General features: G+C 43.0%; 2 protein-coding genes across 2 annotated transcripts; one reads left to right on the top strand and one right to left on the bottom strand.

Moving 5' to 3' along the window:
- Positions 1 to 58: 58 nt before the first annotated feature.
- Positions 59 to 4,691, top strand: LOC133444181 (zinc-binding protein A33-like). Its single transcript, XM_061721750.1, has 6 exons — positions 59 to 500; positions 1,969 to 2,064; positions 2,186 to 2,416; positions 3,332 to 3,354; positions 3,431 to 3,549; positions 3,629 to 4,691. Exons 1-6 carry the CDS (start codon positions 111 to 113, stop codon positions 4,177 to 4,179), a joined length of 1,410 nt encoding a protein of 469 aa, XP_061577734.1. The 5' UTR covers positions 59 to 110; the 3' UTR covers positions 4,180 to 4,691.
- A 35-nt stretch (positions 4,692 to 4,726) lies between these two features.
- Positions 4,727 to 12,863, bottom strand: ighmbp2 (immunoglobulin mu DNA binding protein 2). Its single transcript, XM_061721749.1, has 16 exons — positions 12,739 to 12,863; positions 11,813 to 11,885; positions 11,079 to 11,248; positions 10,799 to 10,994; positions 10,620 to 10,717; positions 10,343 to 10,506; positions 10,020 to 10,220; positions 9,790 to 9,937; positions 9,529 to 9,703; positions 9,140 to 9,322; positions 8,930 to 9,048; positions 8,754 to 8,848; positions 6,838 to 6,961; positions 5,950 to 6,753; positions 5,672 to 5,871; positions 4,727 to 5,560 (listed from the first exon to the last, which is right to left on the bottom strand). The coding sequence occupies exons 2-16, from the start codon at positions 11,881 to 11,883 to the stop codon at positions 5,363 to 5,365; spliced, it is 2,946 nt and encodes a 981-aa protein (XP_061577733.1). The 5' UTR covers positions 11,884 to 11,885; positions 12,739 to 12,863; the 3' UTR covers positions 4,727 to 5,362.
- Between the last annotated feature and the right edge of the window lie 98 nt (positions 12,864 to 12,961).

Genomic DNA, 12,961 nt, shown 5'->3' with positions numbered 1-12,961 from the left:
CGTACGCTACGCCGTAGGCCTGCGTCGATTTAACGCGGTACCATAAATCAGGTTTCAGTCGTACAGTCATCCCTCCCGACAGTCGCCGACTGAGGTCCGACTGAGTCCTCATGGCTGCGACGGTCTTCTCTGCCAAAGACGTGCTTTGTCCTCGATGCTCGGGATATTATTGCTTTCCTGTTCGTCTAGTATGCGGCCACAACATCTGCAGAATTTGTTTGGAGAAATTCTGGGAGTGGAAAGGATGCCAGGAATGTCCCGTGTGCGGCGAGGAGTGCGCGTCCCGGAGGCCTCCCATCAACTTGGAGCTGAAAATAGCCGCGGATGAATATCGAGCCCGAGGCAGCGAGACGAAGCCAGACGTCTGCTCACATCACAACGAGGAGTTCAAGCTGTTCTGCAACAACGACGAACAGCTCGTCTGTCTCGTCTGCCAGGCGTCCAAAACGCACAGAGTGCACGAGTGCTGTCCGGTGGAGGAGGCCGCCCAGCAGAAGAAGGTGCAGTAGAAACACACACCAGCACGGTTACCTGCTGACACACGCTCTTCTGGAGGGAGGGGGGTCTGCTGGTTGCTGGGGTTAGTAAAATATCTGAAGGTCCAGGGTGGAGGTCCAGGGTGGAGGTCCAGGGTGGAGGTTGAGGATGATGGAGGTCCAGGTAGGGTTGCCACCTTTCAGAAATAGAAATAAGGGACGCCCTGATTTCAGCAGCGCAGAAGCCAAAAAAAAAAGCCCCAAAACTTCTAAACTGAATAAAAATGTGTTTATTTTATATGAAAAAACTAAATGCTTTGATTTAAAGTTTAAAGTGCTTTAATAGCATTGAACTTGCATGACTGTACAGACAGACAACCATACTAGCAACTGAAATATCCTCCTATGCTCTGTATGTCCACATCAGCCCAGATGTAGAATATAGCCTACAGGTGAAGAATATGGTGTAAAAGTTAATTTATTTCAATAATTCAACTAGAATATGGTGTAAAAGTTAATTTATTTCAATAATTCAACTAGAATATGGTGTAAAAGTTAATTTATTTCAATAATTCAACTAGAATATGGTGTAAAAGTTAATTTATTTCAATAATTCAACTAGAATATGGTGTAAAAGTTAATTTATTTCAATAATTCAACTAGAATATGGTGTAAAAGTTAACTTATTTCAATAATTCAACTAGAATATGGTGTAAAGGTTCATTTATTTCAATAATTCAACTAGAATATGGTGTAAAAGTTAATGAAAATACGGTACAAATCGTGTCCCGTATTAGTTCAATACGGGACGCAACATTTTTTTCTGAAATAAAGGACAATTCCGTATTTTACGGGACGGGTGGCAACCCTAATGGAGGTCCAGAGTGGAAGTTGAGGGTGGAGGTCCAGAGTGGAAGTCCAGAGTGGAGGTCCAGTCCAGGGTGGAAGTTGAGGATGATGGAGGTCCAGGGTGGAGGGTCCAGCGTGAAAGTCTAGGGTGAAAGTTCAGGGTGGAGGTCCAAGGTGGGCTTAGACATGGCCCTAGTTAAAAACATTATATACTGTATAGCCAAACCTCTTGCTCACATTTGTAACCCATCTTTTCAAACAGGTACATTCCCTAATCAGATGAAAATAGCCAAAGTCATCATATGATAATAGGGTAGGCATCACAAGCTCAGGCTTTAGCCTACACTTTTTTTGGTCACATCTATTTGAGCCATCTCTGTAGTGCCTCTCTGGTTTTGCTGTTTTCCCCATGTGTGCTGTATGATGATGGTTGCACCGAAGTATTAACATTGTTTTTTTGGATGACCAAAATAAACAAAAAAAGCAAAAAGCAAAAGAAAGGTGGAGGTCCAAGGGGATGTCTTCACAACGTGCTTCACTCTGATGCAGACTGTAATGTTGAAGAGAGAACGATAGTAGCTCCTCTCTTAAATGTTGATTTACTGTTTCAGCTTGAGATTTCAACTCGTAACTCTTCTTCCAGGATGAAATTTCCACCGCGTTGGGGCCCTTAAAAGAAAACCTTCAAACACTAAGCAAGACAAAGAAGGAATGGAAGGAAACCAAATCCTACATACAGGTAGACGTGTGTCTGTTTCTCATCTCTCTTCCTGCTTTACGATGATTTTGTGTCATAAATAGTGATAGCTTCTACTTTTTCCTTTGCGTGCTATAAATAACCAGCTTCCTTCACATTTCAGACCCAACGCTTGGAGGTCGAGGCAGCAATAAAGGAGGAGTTTAAGAGGCTGCACCAGTTCCTCTGGGAGGAGGAAACCACAAGGCTCAAGGCGCTGAATCAGGAAGAGGAAACCAAGATCGGAGTCATGGGCATTAAGATCGAGGACATCGAGGAGCAGATCAAACAGCTCTCATCCACCATCAGCGATGCGGAGAAAGCCCTTCGAGCAGAGGACTTGCCATTTTTACATGTATGCTCGAATGTTTATGGAAATGTTTATGAAAATATTTATATTAGTTTCAAATTGACCTTTTTTAGCTCAACGTATCAGTTGTGGCCAGATGACACATATTTACACAGTAAACACGTCTGACCAGACGCAGACGATCCAGCAAGACAAAGAAACGTAAGCAGCTTAAAACATAAGATGAGCAGTCATCTTCATCTGGTCCCTGCTGGCTTTTTACAGCAGAGAACAATCAGCTACGAGCTGCAAGTACAGCCGTCAGAGACGGGCGAGAAGATACAGGAAGACTCTCAGGTTCCAGTTAGACCGACTGTACAAACCTGGTTGTAAAATGACTGAACGCCAAACTGTAGCTTTCACTGCCAGCTGACATGGATCCAACAGAAGGTCTTTGGGGCGTCATGGAGAGAAAGGAAAAGTAACACAAGAACACATGGAAATGTGTCTGAAGAAGGAAAACATCTTTCCAAGACCAAAAAACTGCTACACTCCACGTTTGGGGGTCGAGTCTGCCATCAAAAATCAACATTACGTGTTAATTTAAATACATTTTTCTGAGGATTAATATTCTTCAGTTATTCTGCTGTATAACCCAGTAGAAGAGGAATACTTATACTTGACGCCAATCACATTTGCACCTTTTGTTCAGTTCACTCACTTCCAAGGTCGAAGCAATCCTTTCCTTTTCATTCACTGCAACGGACGGTAGACTAGTTACATGATTTTAAAGTAAAAATCTCATCACAATCAATATTAAAGCTTTTTATGCTCATCCATTAAATAGTTCAACCACACCGTTGATTTGTGCAGGTCACTTGTCATCAGAGGGCCTAACGGTCAATAACTTCAGAGATTTGACCGTAAAAAAAGATGTATTTTTATGTCATTAATGTAATACTTTTCTTCTTTTGATTTTAGGATTACAAGCAAACAAAGAAAAGGTACGCAAAACTAATTACCAGCTACAATCAGCTGTTTCTATGAGAGAACATTGTACTGACTTCTGAATGTTTTTAGGGTTAAATATAACATTCAAGATCCAGAATGCGTCCGGGACATTTTGATTAGTTCTGCAAAGCATCTGGGATTACTCAAGTTTGGAGTCTGGAAGAAGATGGAAAACATGGTCAGCTATGGTGGGTGAACAGACGAGTGTGTGCAAGTCCACTTTAAGACGAATCGTAACCTCATTGAAGTGGGTTTAATGTTTTCCAGTTCCCGTTGTTCTGGATCCAAACACAGCCCAGTACAACTTACACGTGTCCGAAGAGCTGACGTGTGTGCAGTTCAGCAGCAAGCAGGTCCTCCCCGACAACCCCGAACGCTGCACCCGCAGTCTGTGTGTGCTGGGCGCCACTGGCTTCAAGTCTGGCAGGCACACCTGGACCGTTGGAGTGGGCCAAGGTAAAGGCTGGCACATCGGAGTGGCCCGAGAGTCCATCCAAAGAAAGAACACAGTCCTCCTGAACCCCGCAGAAGGTTTCTGGGTGATTGGACTGTCCAAAGAAGGCATGTACCGGGCTCAGACCTCACCTCCAATCAGGCTGGTAGTGAAGCAGAAGCCAGAGAGGATTACCATAGACCTGGATCTGGACCGGGGGAAGGTAACGTTCATCAATGCTGACGATCTAACAGTGATGCACACATTCAAAGACAGATTCACGGAGAGGATTTTCCCCTACTTCTCCCCTGGACTGTGTGAGGACTGGAAAAACTCCAACCCACTCACCATCTGCCCTGTGCTGATAAAGAAAGATGTAAAATAGACGCGTGCAGGCTGAATTGGGGCCCTAAGTGAAATGTTATTTGGAGGCCCCCCACACCACACTCTCATAACTCTCCCCATCCCAAATGTATCATAGGTAGAAAATGACCGTATAACATGCCATTTGACTTGACAACCTATGTTAACAAATGTACTGTAAGTATGGATACAGACTGTATGAGTCAAATAAAGTAAAAAGGCACAGATAATTTGCTTATTGCCTATTTACTGTACAGTGAGCGAAAATAACCGAGTCAAATTCCCTGTCTTGTTTGACCTGACTTGGCCAAATAAACATGATTGTGATTGCCATCAATTAGGCTACTCATCAAAAGAAAGTTACTTCCACCACCTCAGTCCCCCACAAAAAACTGAAAGCAGGTCTGAAATCAGGACTAAACATGCACGTGTGCTTTTACAGATGCACAAGTCTATTTTCTGGATGCAAACTCATCAATGAGGTCGAACACTTCTTAACATAAATTGATATAAAACTATAGCCAATATGTTATATATTGACTATAGTTTTAGTTTATAGCTTATATATGACCAACTGGTCATGTCAGCAATGTTCAGGACAGCTGGAAAAACACAATCCTCCAGTCTAGACAGAGACTCCAGACAGATCCCTATCTAATGAGTGGCAGCTTAGGTGTTTGTGCTAAAGTTTTATTTCAACAACATACCTTTTGCTTTTTTTTTTTCTTCTCACTCTTGATTTGTGATGTCTTTTGAATGACATATTGAAATCTCTCCTTCTGTAGTTCTGCAAGAGCCTGCCTGCACGTGCAGGTCAGATGTCGAGTGCTGTCAATCATGGCACGGTCAGATTTCAGGGTCTCCTTTCTCTCCTCTGCTTCACAGTAGCATATAAACGCACCCATTGCGCATATACGCTACCGTGCAAATGTGTCGGATCGTGCAAAATGTGGCCCCTGTTGGAAGATGAGGCCCTACGCACAGCGTTTGTTATGCAGGACACATTTACCTGGAGATGACGTGAACATGAGTATTTATATCAGAGGTGTGTGCTTTCATAAGGAGAATGAACTTTTGTAAACTTTAATCTGTGTTTCACAAATAAAATTCAGCAGCTTGTCATGACAAGACTGCATTCAGTGCAAATCTGATTACAAGACCGTCCATCATCACATTTGTTCAGTTACGGAGGTGTTGCGGTGGCGCTAACCCTCCTTCTCATTGTTCTTGGGTTTCCTTCGCGTTGCCATATCTTTTAATTTAGAGTCCAGTCTTCTTTGCAGATATGCTTTCTTATTGGGGTCCATGGATTTGTCTTTTTTCCCACTTCCAGCATAAAGAACCCCCTCTTTGCTTATTCTCATCCGGGCGTGACTCTTGGCTTTATCCCCGCAGCCGTGGACCTGAAGAGTTGGAAACAGTAAGGCTGTGAGAACGCGTGTAATATTTGGTCGATGCTGTATAATTCCTGTTACGATTCAGGAACGAAGCTAAATAAAAACGATGCCTCTCACCTCTGGGATGTGATGACTGAAACAGAACTGCCTGTTGCAGAACAAGCAAAGCTGTCCGAGCGTCAACATGGACGCTTTACACTTGGTAAAACTACAGACGCTGTCAGCCTTCACGACAGCACTGATGAGAGCGTCAAAGTCGTCATCAGGAGCCGAGGCGGCGGCGATGTCGCAGGAACCCGCCTTCACTTTGTTCTTCCCTGGAAGGAAATGACGCTTCGTGAAATTGTTCGAGGACAAATAAGAAAACACGGTTATGATATGACATTGGTGCACACCTTTGGCTTTCTTTGCCGACTGGCCCTGAGCCGGAGGAAGGCGACTCTGCTCCTTCTTTTTCTGAGTGCTTTCCTCCCTTTTCTGCTGCTCCCTCTTCATTCTCTCCAAATGTAAAGTCTTCAGGTCTAATGGAGGCTTCGGCCCTGGACACTGAGGCGCTGGCTCGCTTTGCAGAGCGGCGACCGTTTCCTTTCCTCCATCCGGTTTCAGCTCCCTGGCCGGAGCTGGCGTCTGTGGCCTGGAGACGGTGATGCACCTGCCGCCGCCCTCTCCTTTGCTTTCATGGACGAGGCCCAGCTCCTCTGCGACTTGGTGAACCAGCAGCCGGTCGTGCGAGTTAAACGATGATGGAAACTGTAAGTCACTCTGATTTGAGTCCTCTATGAACTTCTCCACCTGCTCTCTGATCTCGGCGTACCTGTCCTTGTTCTGCTTGTGCTCTGTGAGCGCTGGCGTGGACGTCTTTGCGTGCTTTTCTGGACCGGCAGGATTTTCTTTACCGCTGTCCCCGGTGGACTTCTTCTGTCCTTGCTTCCCCCGACCAGACGGCTGATCTCTGGCCTTCTGTTTGGCGGACGAGACGTTGGCGTCTTTGTGGGTGCGACTGTAGTTCTGCGGTGCGACGTCGCTGAGGTATTCGAATGCTGTTCTGACCTCACCGAACTCAGTCATGTGACTGATGAGGGACTTCAAGAAAGCATGATTCTGAACGGTCTGCGCGTCACACACGACAGCGATGTGGCGTCTCGCACGAGTAACCGCGACGTTTATCCGTCTGTCCTCTGCGAGAAATCCGACCTCCCCTAAAATGAAGATATTAACAGAAATGTTTACAAGTAGATTAACATATAAATGATATGCCACAATCAACAAGACGCAGAAATCACCTTTTCTGTTGGACCGAACAAGCGACAGCACAACCGCTTCTTTTTCTCTGCCCTGAAATCCATCCACCGATTTTATCTCCAGATCCGGGTGTCGTGAAGAAAGTTTCTGACGTAGAAGATCCACCTTTATGAAGATGAAACCATTAAATACATCATTGAATTTCCTTTTTGTCAATTCAAAATATCTGGATATTGTTGATTTTATTCAGCGATCTTCTGACAATCAATATAACACAAGTTCAGATTAATTATTTGTCAGGTTTTAGCTTGTAATCGTTGCTGCCACTTTCAGTTTTATCAAATCATAAAATCAACAACATGATTTCTAACACAAAGCAAACTTAAACTTTCTTTAAAAAAAAAAAATATATATATATATATATATATATATATATATATATATATATATATAAGTAGATGACATGCACGCAGGTTTCCCTGGTTTTTCGTGTCCCTGGTTAACCCTGTATGAGGTAACCTTTGAATCTGGGATCAAGGCACATGTCAACATATCCAAGACAAACAAATATATACTTTTGTCCTTCACGATAAAAGCTGAAGGGTTAGCGTCTCGAATGGTTTTCATGTCTGTTTTTCCCCTTTTTTTAAAAGACACTTGATAATAAAAAAGGTTTTAGAGGAGAACTCGGTTTTCCAGAAATCCTTCAAGTTTTAAAGGTATTTTCTCAAAAAAAACAAAAAAAAGGCCTCTCATTTTAATAAGTTAGTCAGACTTTAGGGTAAAATTTTAAATATTTAAATAAAGTTTTAGGACAGCAGACATCATAGGGACGTTCCTGCTAAAAGTATTGAACAAGATGAGAACTAATCTTTGCAAGTACAGCGTTTTGGTACCACATGAGCTGATGCTGCCTCTGATACTCTGGACATCGGGACTCTTTCACTTTGTTAAGTAAATACGTTGGTCTGTTTGTATCTGGTTAACCATATATGTCCTTAAGAAAAATATCCAGTATCTATAGATAACGTGCCAGGGTTTTTTGTTTCGCATTATTGCTGGTCAGCATCATGAGGAAGCACCTCATCACTTTCAACAACTGTCCTGAAGACCTTCAGCACTCCTGATGACAAGAGACTGACCGTTTGTTGTCAAAGATTTAAAAATATGTTCATGTCTTGATGCCGAATTTCTTGCAGCTCAATCCGGATTAAAATAAAAAAGGTATTGATCCCTGGCTCAAAGGCCTAGAAAATTATACTGATGCCAAGCAATTTGGGACTTTACCAAGAAATCTGAGACATGATCAAAGATAAAAAGAAATAACATGTAAAACTTTGCTGGGCACAGAAGAACCCGTGAGGGAACACAGTGGGCCGTCTGTGTCTGGAGGCGCCAGCTACAGGGTGCCAGGGTCAGGGGTCCAAAACCCACGTCTGTGGGAGGGATGCAGGAACCACACTAAAAACCCAGGGAAGAGCAGACCATCGCCACGGCAACCGGAATCAACAGCCCTCCTTGTCAAGTTCATTGAGTGAACATTTTCCACATTTTCAACTGTAACTTCAACAAAACAGGACATCTGATGCCACCAGATGGCTCCACTGTGAGCTCAAAACAGCAAAGAAAAGAGACTGAACAGCGTCAAGTAAAAATAACTCAGAGGGCAAAATCTAAAACATTTGGGACCAGAAAACTGAATCCAACCAACCTAAAACAGGAGCTTCCTGTTGAATATTATGAAGCTACTGTAACAATGAGTAAATATAGCTGCTAAAACTTCAGTTAAATGTAGTAACTGATATCGGAGGGTCTAGGATCAGTCTCTACACCCAAACAGATATTTCAGCTACGTTCACCATTTTTTCCTGTATTTCAGGACAAAATAAATTGAAAAGAAGAACATTGATAATGACAATAATAATAAGCTGCAGGGTGGATTACGCCTGTTACTTACTTGAAGATTATATGGAGCGATAACGGCAATGTCTTTGGCTTTAACCCCAGCTTCAGTCAAGGCCTTTATGTGCAGCTCCACGATGTCTACTTCACCTGAGAGAACAATAAAACAATGATCTCCCTGCACAATCACAAACACCGCTAACAGCAAAATAAAACAGCAGCGGTTCTAACCTAGGTTGCCTTTGGACACCTCGTCCGTGGTCTCCATTTCATTCATGCCACACCCCGCGGTGTCGATCAGCAGGAGTGGAGTTCTGGTCTCGTCAACACAGGTAACACCTGCCAGATCTCTGTGGGATGCAAAACATTCCCAACAGTTCATTTACACAGCGACCCGACACCGGAACAGCAGCAGGAGTTATTTTCACTGGGGATGCTCACTTTAGTAAGTGACTCTCCACTGAGCGGTGAGCAGTTAGTCTTCCCTGGTACATCTCCTTGGAGGCCCAATCCATGATGGCGCTGTTCATGCGGTATTGAACCGTTAACATGCGGACCACGGAGTCTCCGTACATCTGAATGAGTCTCTCCATGAGACTCAGGGACAGGCCTTTTGATGCAGCTCTGTACGGGCAACATTGTAGAATAATGAGCATCGCATTACAACAGTGAAGCAGCCAGATGATTCATAAGGCGCTTCTGGGACTAACAGGACTTTTATCAACATATACAATAAATGCATGACCAGTGCGAAACTAATAAACGATAACATCGAGTTAAGGAAAACTTTAACGTGTAAAAATAGGAGGACTTGCAAGAGCCTGTTTTACGTTTGTGATTTGATAGTTGGGGGTAGCTGCTTGTAGTCTCCGGCCAGAATGCACTTGCGTGCGTTTAGCAGAGCGATCCAGCAGCTGCTCTCCAGGGCCTGGGCACACTCGTCCACCACAACCCAGTCAAAGTGCTCTGCAGGCAGGAACTTCAGAGGGCCGGTGTCACAAGCACCTGCAGAAACACACACACACATGTGCTATTTGACTGCTTTTACCTCTGCCGCTACAAAAAAAAACAACAATTTTCTTCACTCTGACCAGTGTTGGTAGATAAGACCACATCGGCCCTTTTCAGGATCTGGGTAATCGCCGTGGTCTCCCTGTCTTTCAGCTCCTTTCTCAATTCTCCTACTTCTCGTTTGAAGTTGAACCGGTCTCCTTTCTCCTGCATCTTCCTCCTCCCCATCTTCAAAGAAGACAGACATTAAATGGGTCAAAACGCAAGATATGAACTCGACTGGTGGGCGAGGACAAATAAACACACTCACAAATGCTTTGTCAATGTCTTTCCGGATGTCAGCGATGATGCCTGCGCTGTCGCTCTGAGCGAGGATAGCGTCCAGCGAGTGTTTCTGGATGGACTCCAGCAGTCTGGCCGGGTGACCCAGTCTCAGGACCTTGGCCTTGCACCGAGCCAACCTTTCCACTAAATTGTCCACAGCAACATTTGAAGGAGCACAGCAGAGGACCTGCACATTCACAAGAACGGTTATCAAAATGATCCTGAGCTACTGCAATGACAAATGCAGCTATCGGGAATAAAATGCATACATCTATTTTCATATCTGAGAATAAATTCAACCGTTTGCACCTTTTGCCCTTGTTTGACTGCTTGCAGGATGATCTCCACCACAGTGGTGGTCTTTCCCGTGCCCGGAGGTCCGTGGATCACAGCCAGTTCTCTCTGGGACAGAGCAAAGGAAACGGCTTCTCTTTGGGAATCGTCCAGGTCCGAGTTAAAAAACTCAAAAGCATCTGATGAAACAAAACAAAAACAAACAGATTTATGTTGAAATGCAGTGGTTTTAAGTATTCCGGTCACCAACAGAGCCATTTCTATGAGATATATTTAGTCAAGCTTTACGTACTCGTCTGTGAGTGGGACGATGGTTGTGAGTCTCCGAAAAGAACGTTTATCATATTAGCAGCTGGCCCGTTGTTGTACCCATTCAATGCGTTCAGTGCACTAAAGGTACAAAACAGAATAAGAGTGGAACTCCAGATTATGAACTCATTCATGGAGTTTTACGTGACGGGTCTTACTTACTGCTTCATTCGTTTGTAGGTGATGTCATTGGCTAATTTTAACAGGTTGTAAAGAGAATCTGTATCCAAATTGATGCCATCCTTAACATCATCGAAGGCCACACTTATAGATGCTTGGCTGACCCGCGTCACTGTCCCTGTGCATATCTGCGACGGCGCAGTGCATCCAGCAGTGTCATACAGGCCAACTATATCACCTGGAACAGAAGACATTTACCTCACGATAAACCAAACCTGAGAGCAGAGCCGCATCGACAGTGATATCTAGGTTAACATCTCACCCGGCCCAAAACTGTTGCTCGGAAGAGAGGAGAAACCAAGATGCTTCCTTGGCTCGAGGACAACAACCGTGCGACCATACAGGCCTGTGGACTGACTTCCAATCTGCAGTTTCAGCAGGCAAACGCCTTTATTTTGAAGATCCTTCAGAGACACATTCTCCTGCCATATCCTGAGGACACAGTGTTATTTTACAAAGAGAAATGTAGAAATAATGACTTTTTGGTGGGAAAAACACTGTGGGTTAAGGTCGCTACTTCGCTTTACCATATCTAAATATTTACTCAGCTCGAAGGAAATATGCACATTTTACACAAATATCTATGTTTTCAGAGGTTTGTCAAGGCTGACGCAATATTGCTGCATCCAAACCCAGAAGGCTGCTTCATGTCTTTAACTCATAACAATTGCGGATAACTCATTTCAAAAGCACAAATAATCAATAAACAGGATCCTACACCCACTGTAGTATCTATAAATCCCAAGATGTGATTTAATTTTCTCTGGCACCTTATCAGAACATGAGAAACCATCACATAGTCGTGTCAAGACTTTATATTAGAAAAACCATAATTCTCTTCCTTCATAACAGTCCCCGTCTAGTGTCAAAAAACATTTTGAACTACTGAGGAAAGTGCAGGACCCCGTTTATGGAGCGTGACCAATACCAAAGGTGAAACTCACAACCCTTCTGCTTCATTTTTAACATTTCTTCAGGTTTATTTACAGCACAGACCTGGTTTCTTCGATTTCGGCCTCCCGCTCCTCCTGTAGAAGCTCCAGAGTCTTGGACACAAACGCCTCCATCACTAATATAAAAGCAAGCAAAATCAGTTCCCCAAATTATGATACCGGTAACTTAATTGTATCTTTACACAACAAATGTACAATAAAAGGTTTACAAGTTTGGTGGCCCATATTGGCTGGGTAAAATCTTTACTTATAAATTAAACCACAAATAAACATCTTTCCATACAGAGACAGGGTGAAGAAAGAAGCTGACATATTATGGTATTCTAAACACATTATCTTTTAGAATATACTTTTTTTTAAATTGTTCCTAAAATACATCCATGTTATAATCATTTTAACCATTGCGTTAAAGTGTTTTCTTTTCTTTTCCGTCTTCATTCTGTCAGTTTTTATATTTAGACTTAATTTGCAAATATAGTAATAAAATCTAATTCACACATTATCATGAAACAATTCATAATACGCATTATGCACAAATTATTTTAAAGTAAGTAATTGGTTTCTAGTGATACCAGTTCAACTGTACTTTGATCGCATCTGAATTAACTTCTAAATCAAATAAATTACAAATATATTTAATTGTGGTAAAATGATTTAACTTAATTGACCGCATCTTTCAATTTTAACTATGGACAACAAACTCTGTTAGTTCAATTACACTCTGTTAGTCAGATGGATATATATTTAGATTAGTTTTAGCACTTTCTCCAAGTTGTGTTATTATTGGTTCCAGTTATGTAACTCCTCCAACTGACTGTAGACTTGTACATGACAAAAAATAAAGAAAATACAAATGTAAGAGTTTTAGACTGGTGAAAGTTTATGTTTTATTCCTATTCCTAATGGCTTAAACACGGTTAAATAAACGTTAAAGCGCCGCCACACTCGGCCCATTTTAACGGCACTCACCGAGCAGATATCTGAAATATCACTGAAAGAGCAGCGAACATGAAGAATAAACGTCAGGTTGATTCAAAACATCATCATCTGCAGCACGTTTAAGCCCACAATGTCACCGGTGTGTTTGGTTGGGCTGCACCGGCTCCTTCGTGTTGTGTTTCCCGGTTACAGCTCCGCCACAGCGCCGCCTACCGACCGGGAGGACTTCCGGCGCGCTTTTATTTTGAAAAGT

This window comes from Cololabis saira, chromosome 5, assembly GCF_033807715.1.
Source record: "Cololabis saira isolate AMF1-May2022 chromosome 5, fColSai1.1, whole genome shotgun sequence".
NCBI lineage: Eukaryota > Metazoa > Chordata > Actinopteri > Beloniformes > Belonidae > Cololabis > Cololabis saira.
Note: the sequence above shows the minus strand (reverse complement) of the source record. Positions and strands in the feature narration are given on the sequence as shown.

Coding starts and splice junctions, on each gene's coding strand:
- LOC133444181 (XM_061721750.1), top strand. CDS start 111: ATGGCTGCGACGGTCTTCTCTGCCAAAGACGTGCTTTGTCCTCGATGC. Junction 501..1,968: donor AGGCCGCCCAGCAGAAGAAG/GTGCAGTAGAAA, acceptor CTCTTCTTCCAG/GATGAAATTTCCACCGCGTT. Junction 3,550..3,628: donor GGAAAACATGGTCAGCTATG/GTGGGTGAACAG, acceptor AATGTTTTCCAG/TTCCCGTTGTTCTGGATCCA.
- ighmbp2 (XM_061721749.1), bottom strand. CDS start 11,883: ATGGAGGCGTTTGTGTCCAAGACTCTGGAGCTTCTACAGGAGGAGCGG. Junction 9,049..9,139: donor GTGGAGAGTCACTTACTAAA/GTGAGCATCCCC, acceptor TGCATCCCACAG/AGATCTGGCAGGTGTTACCT. Junction 8,849..8,929: donor GGTGTCCAAAGGCAACCTAG/GTTAGAACCGCT, acceptor TTGTTCTCTCAG/GTGAAGTAGACATCGTGGAG.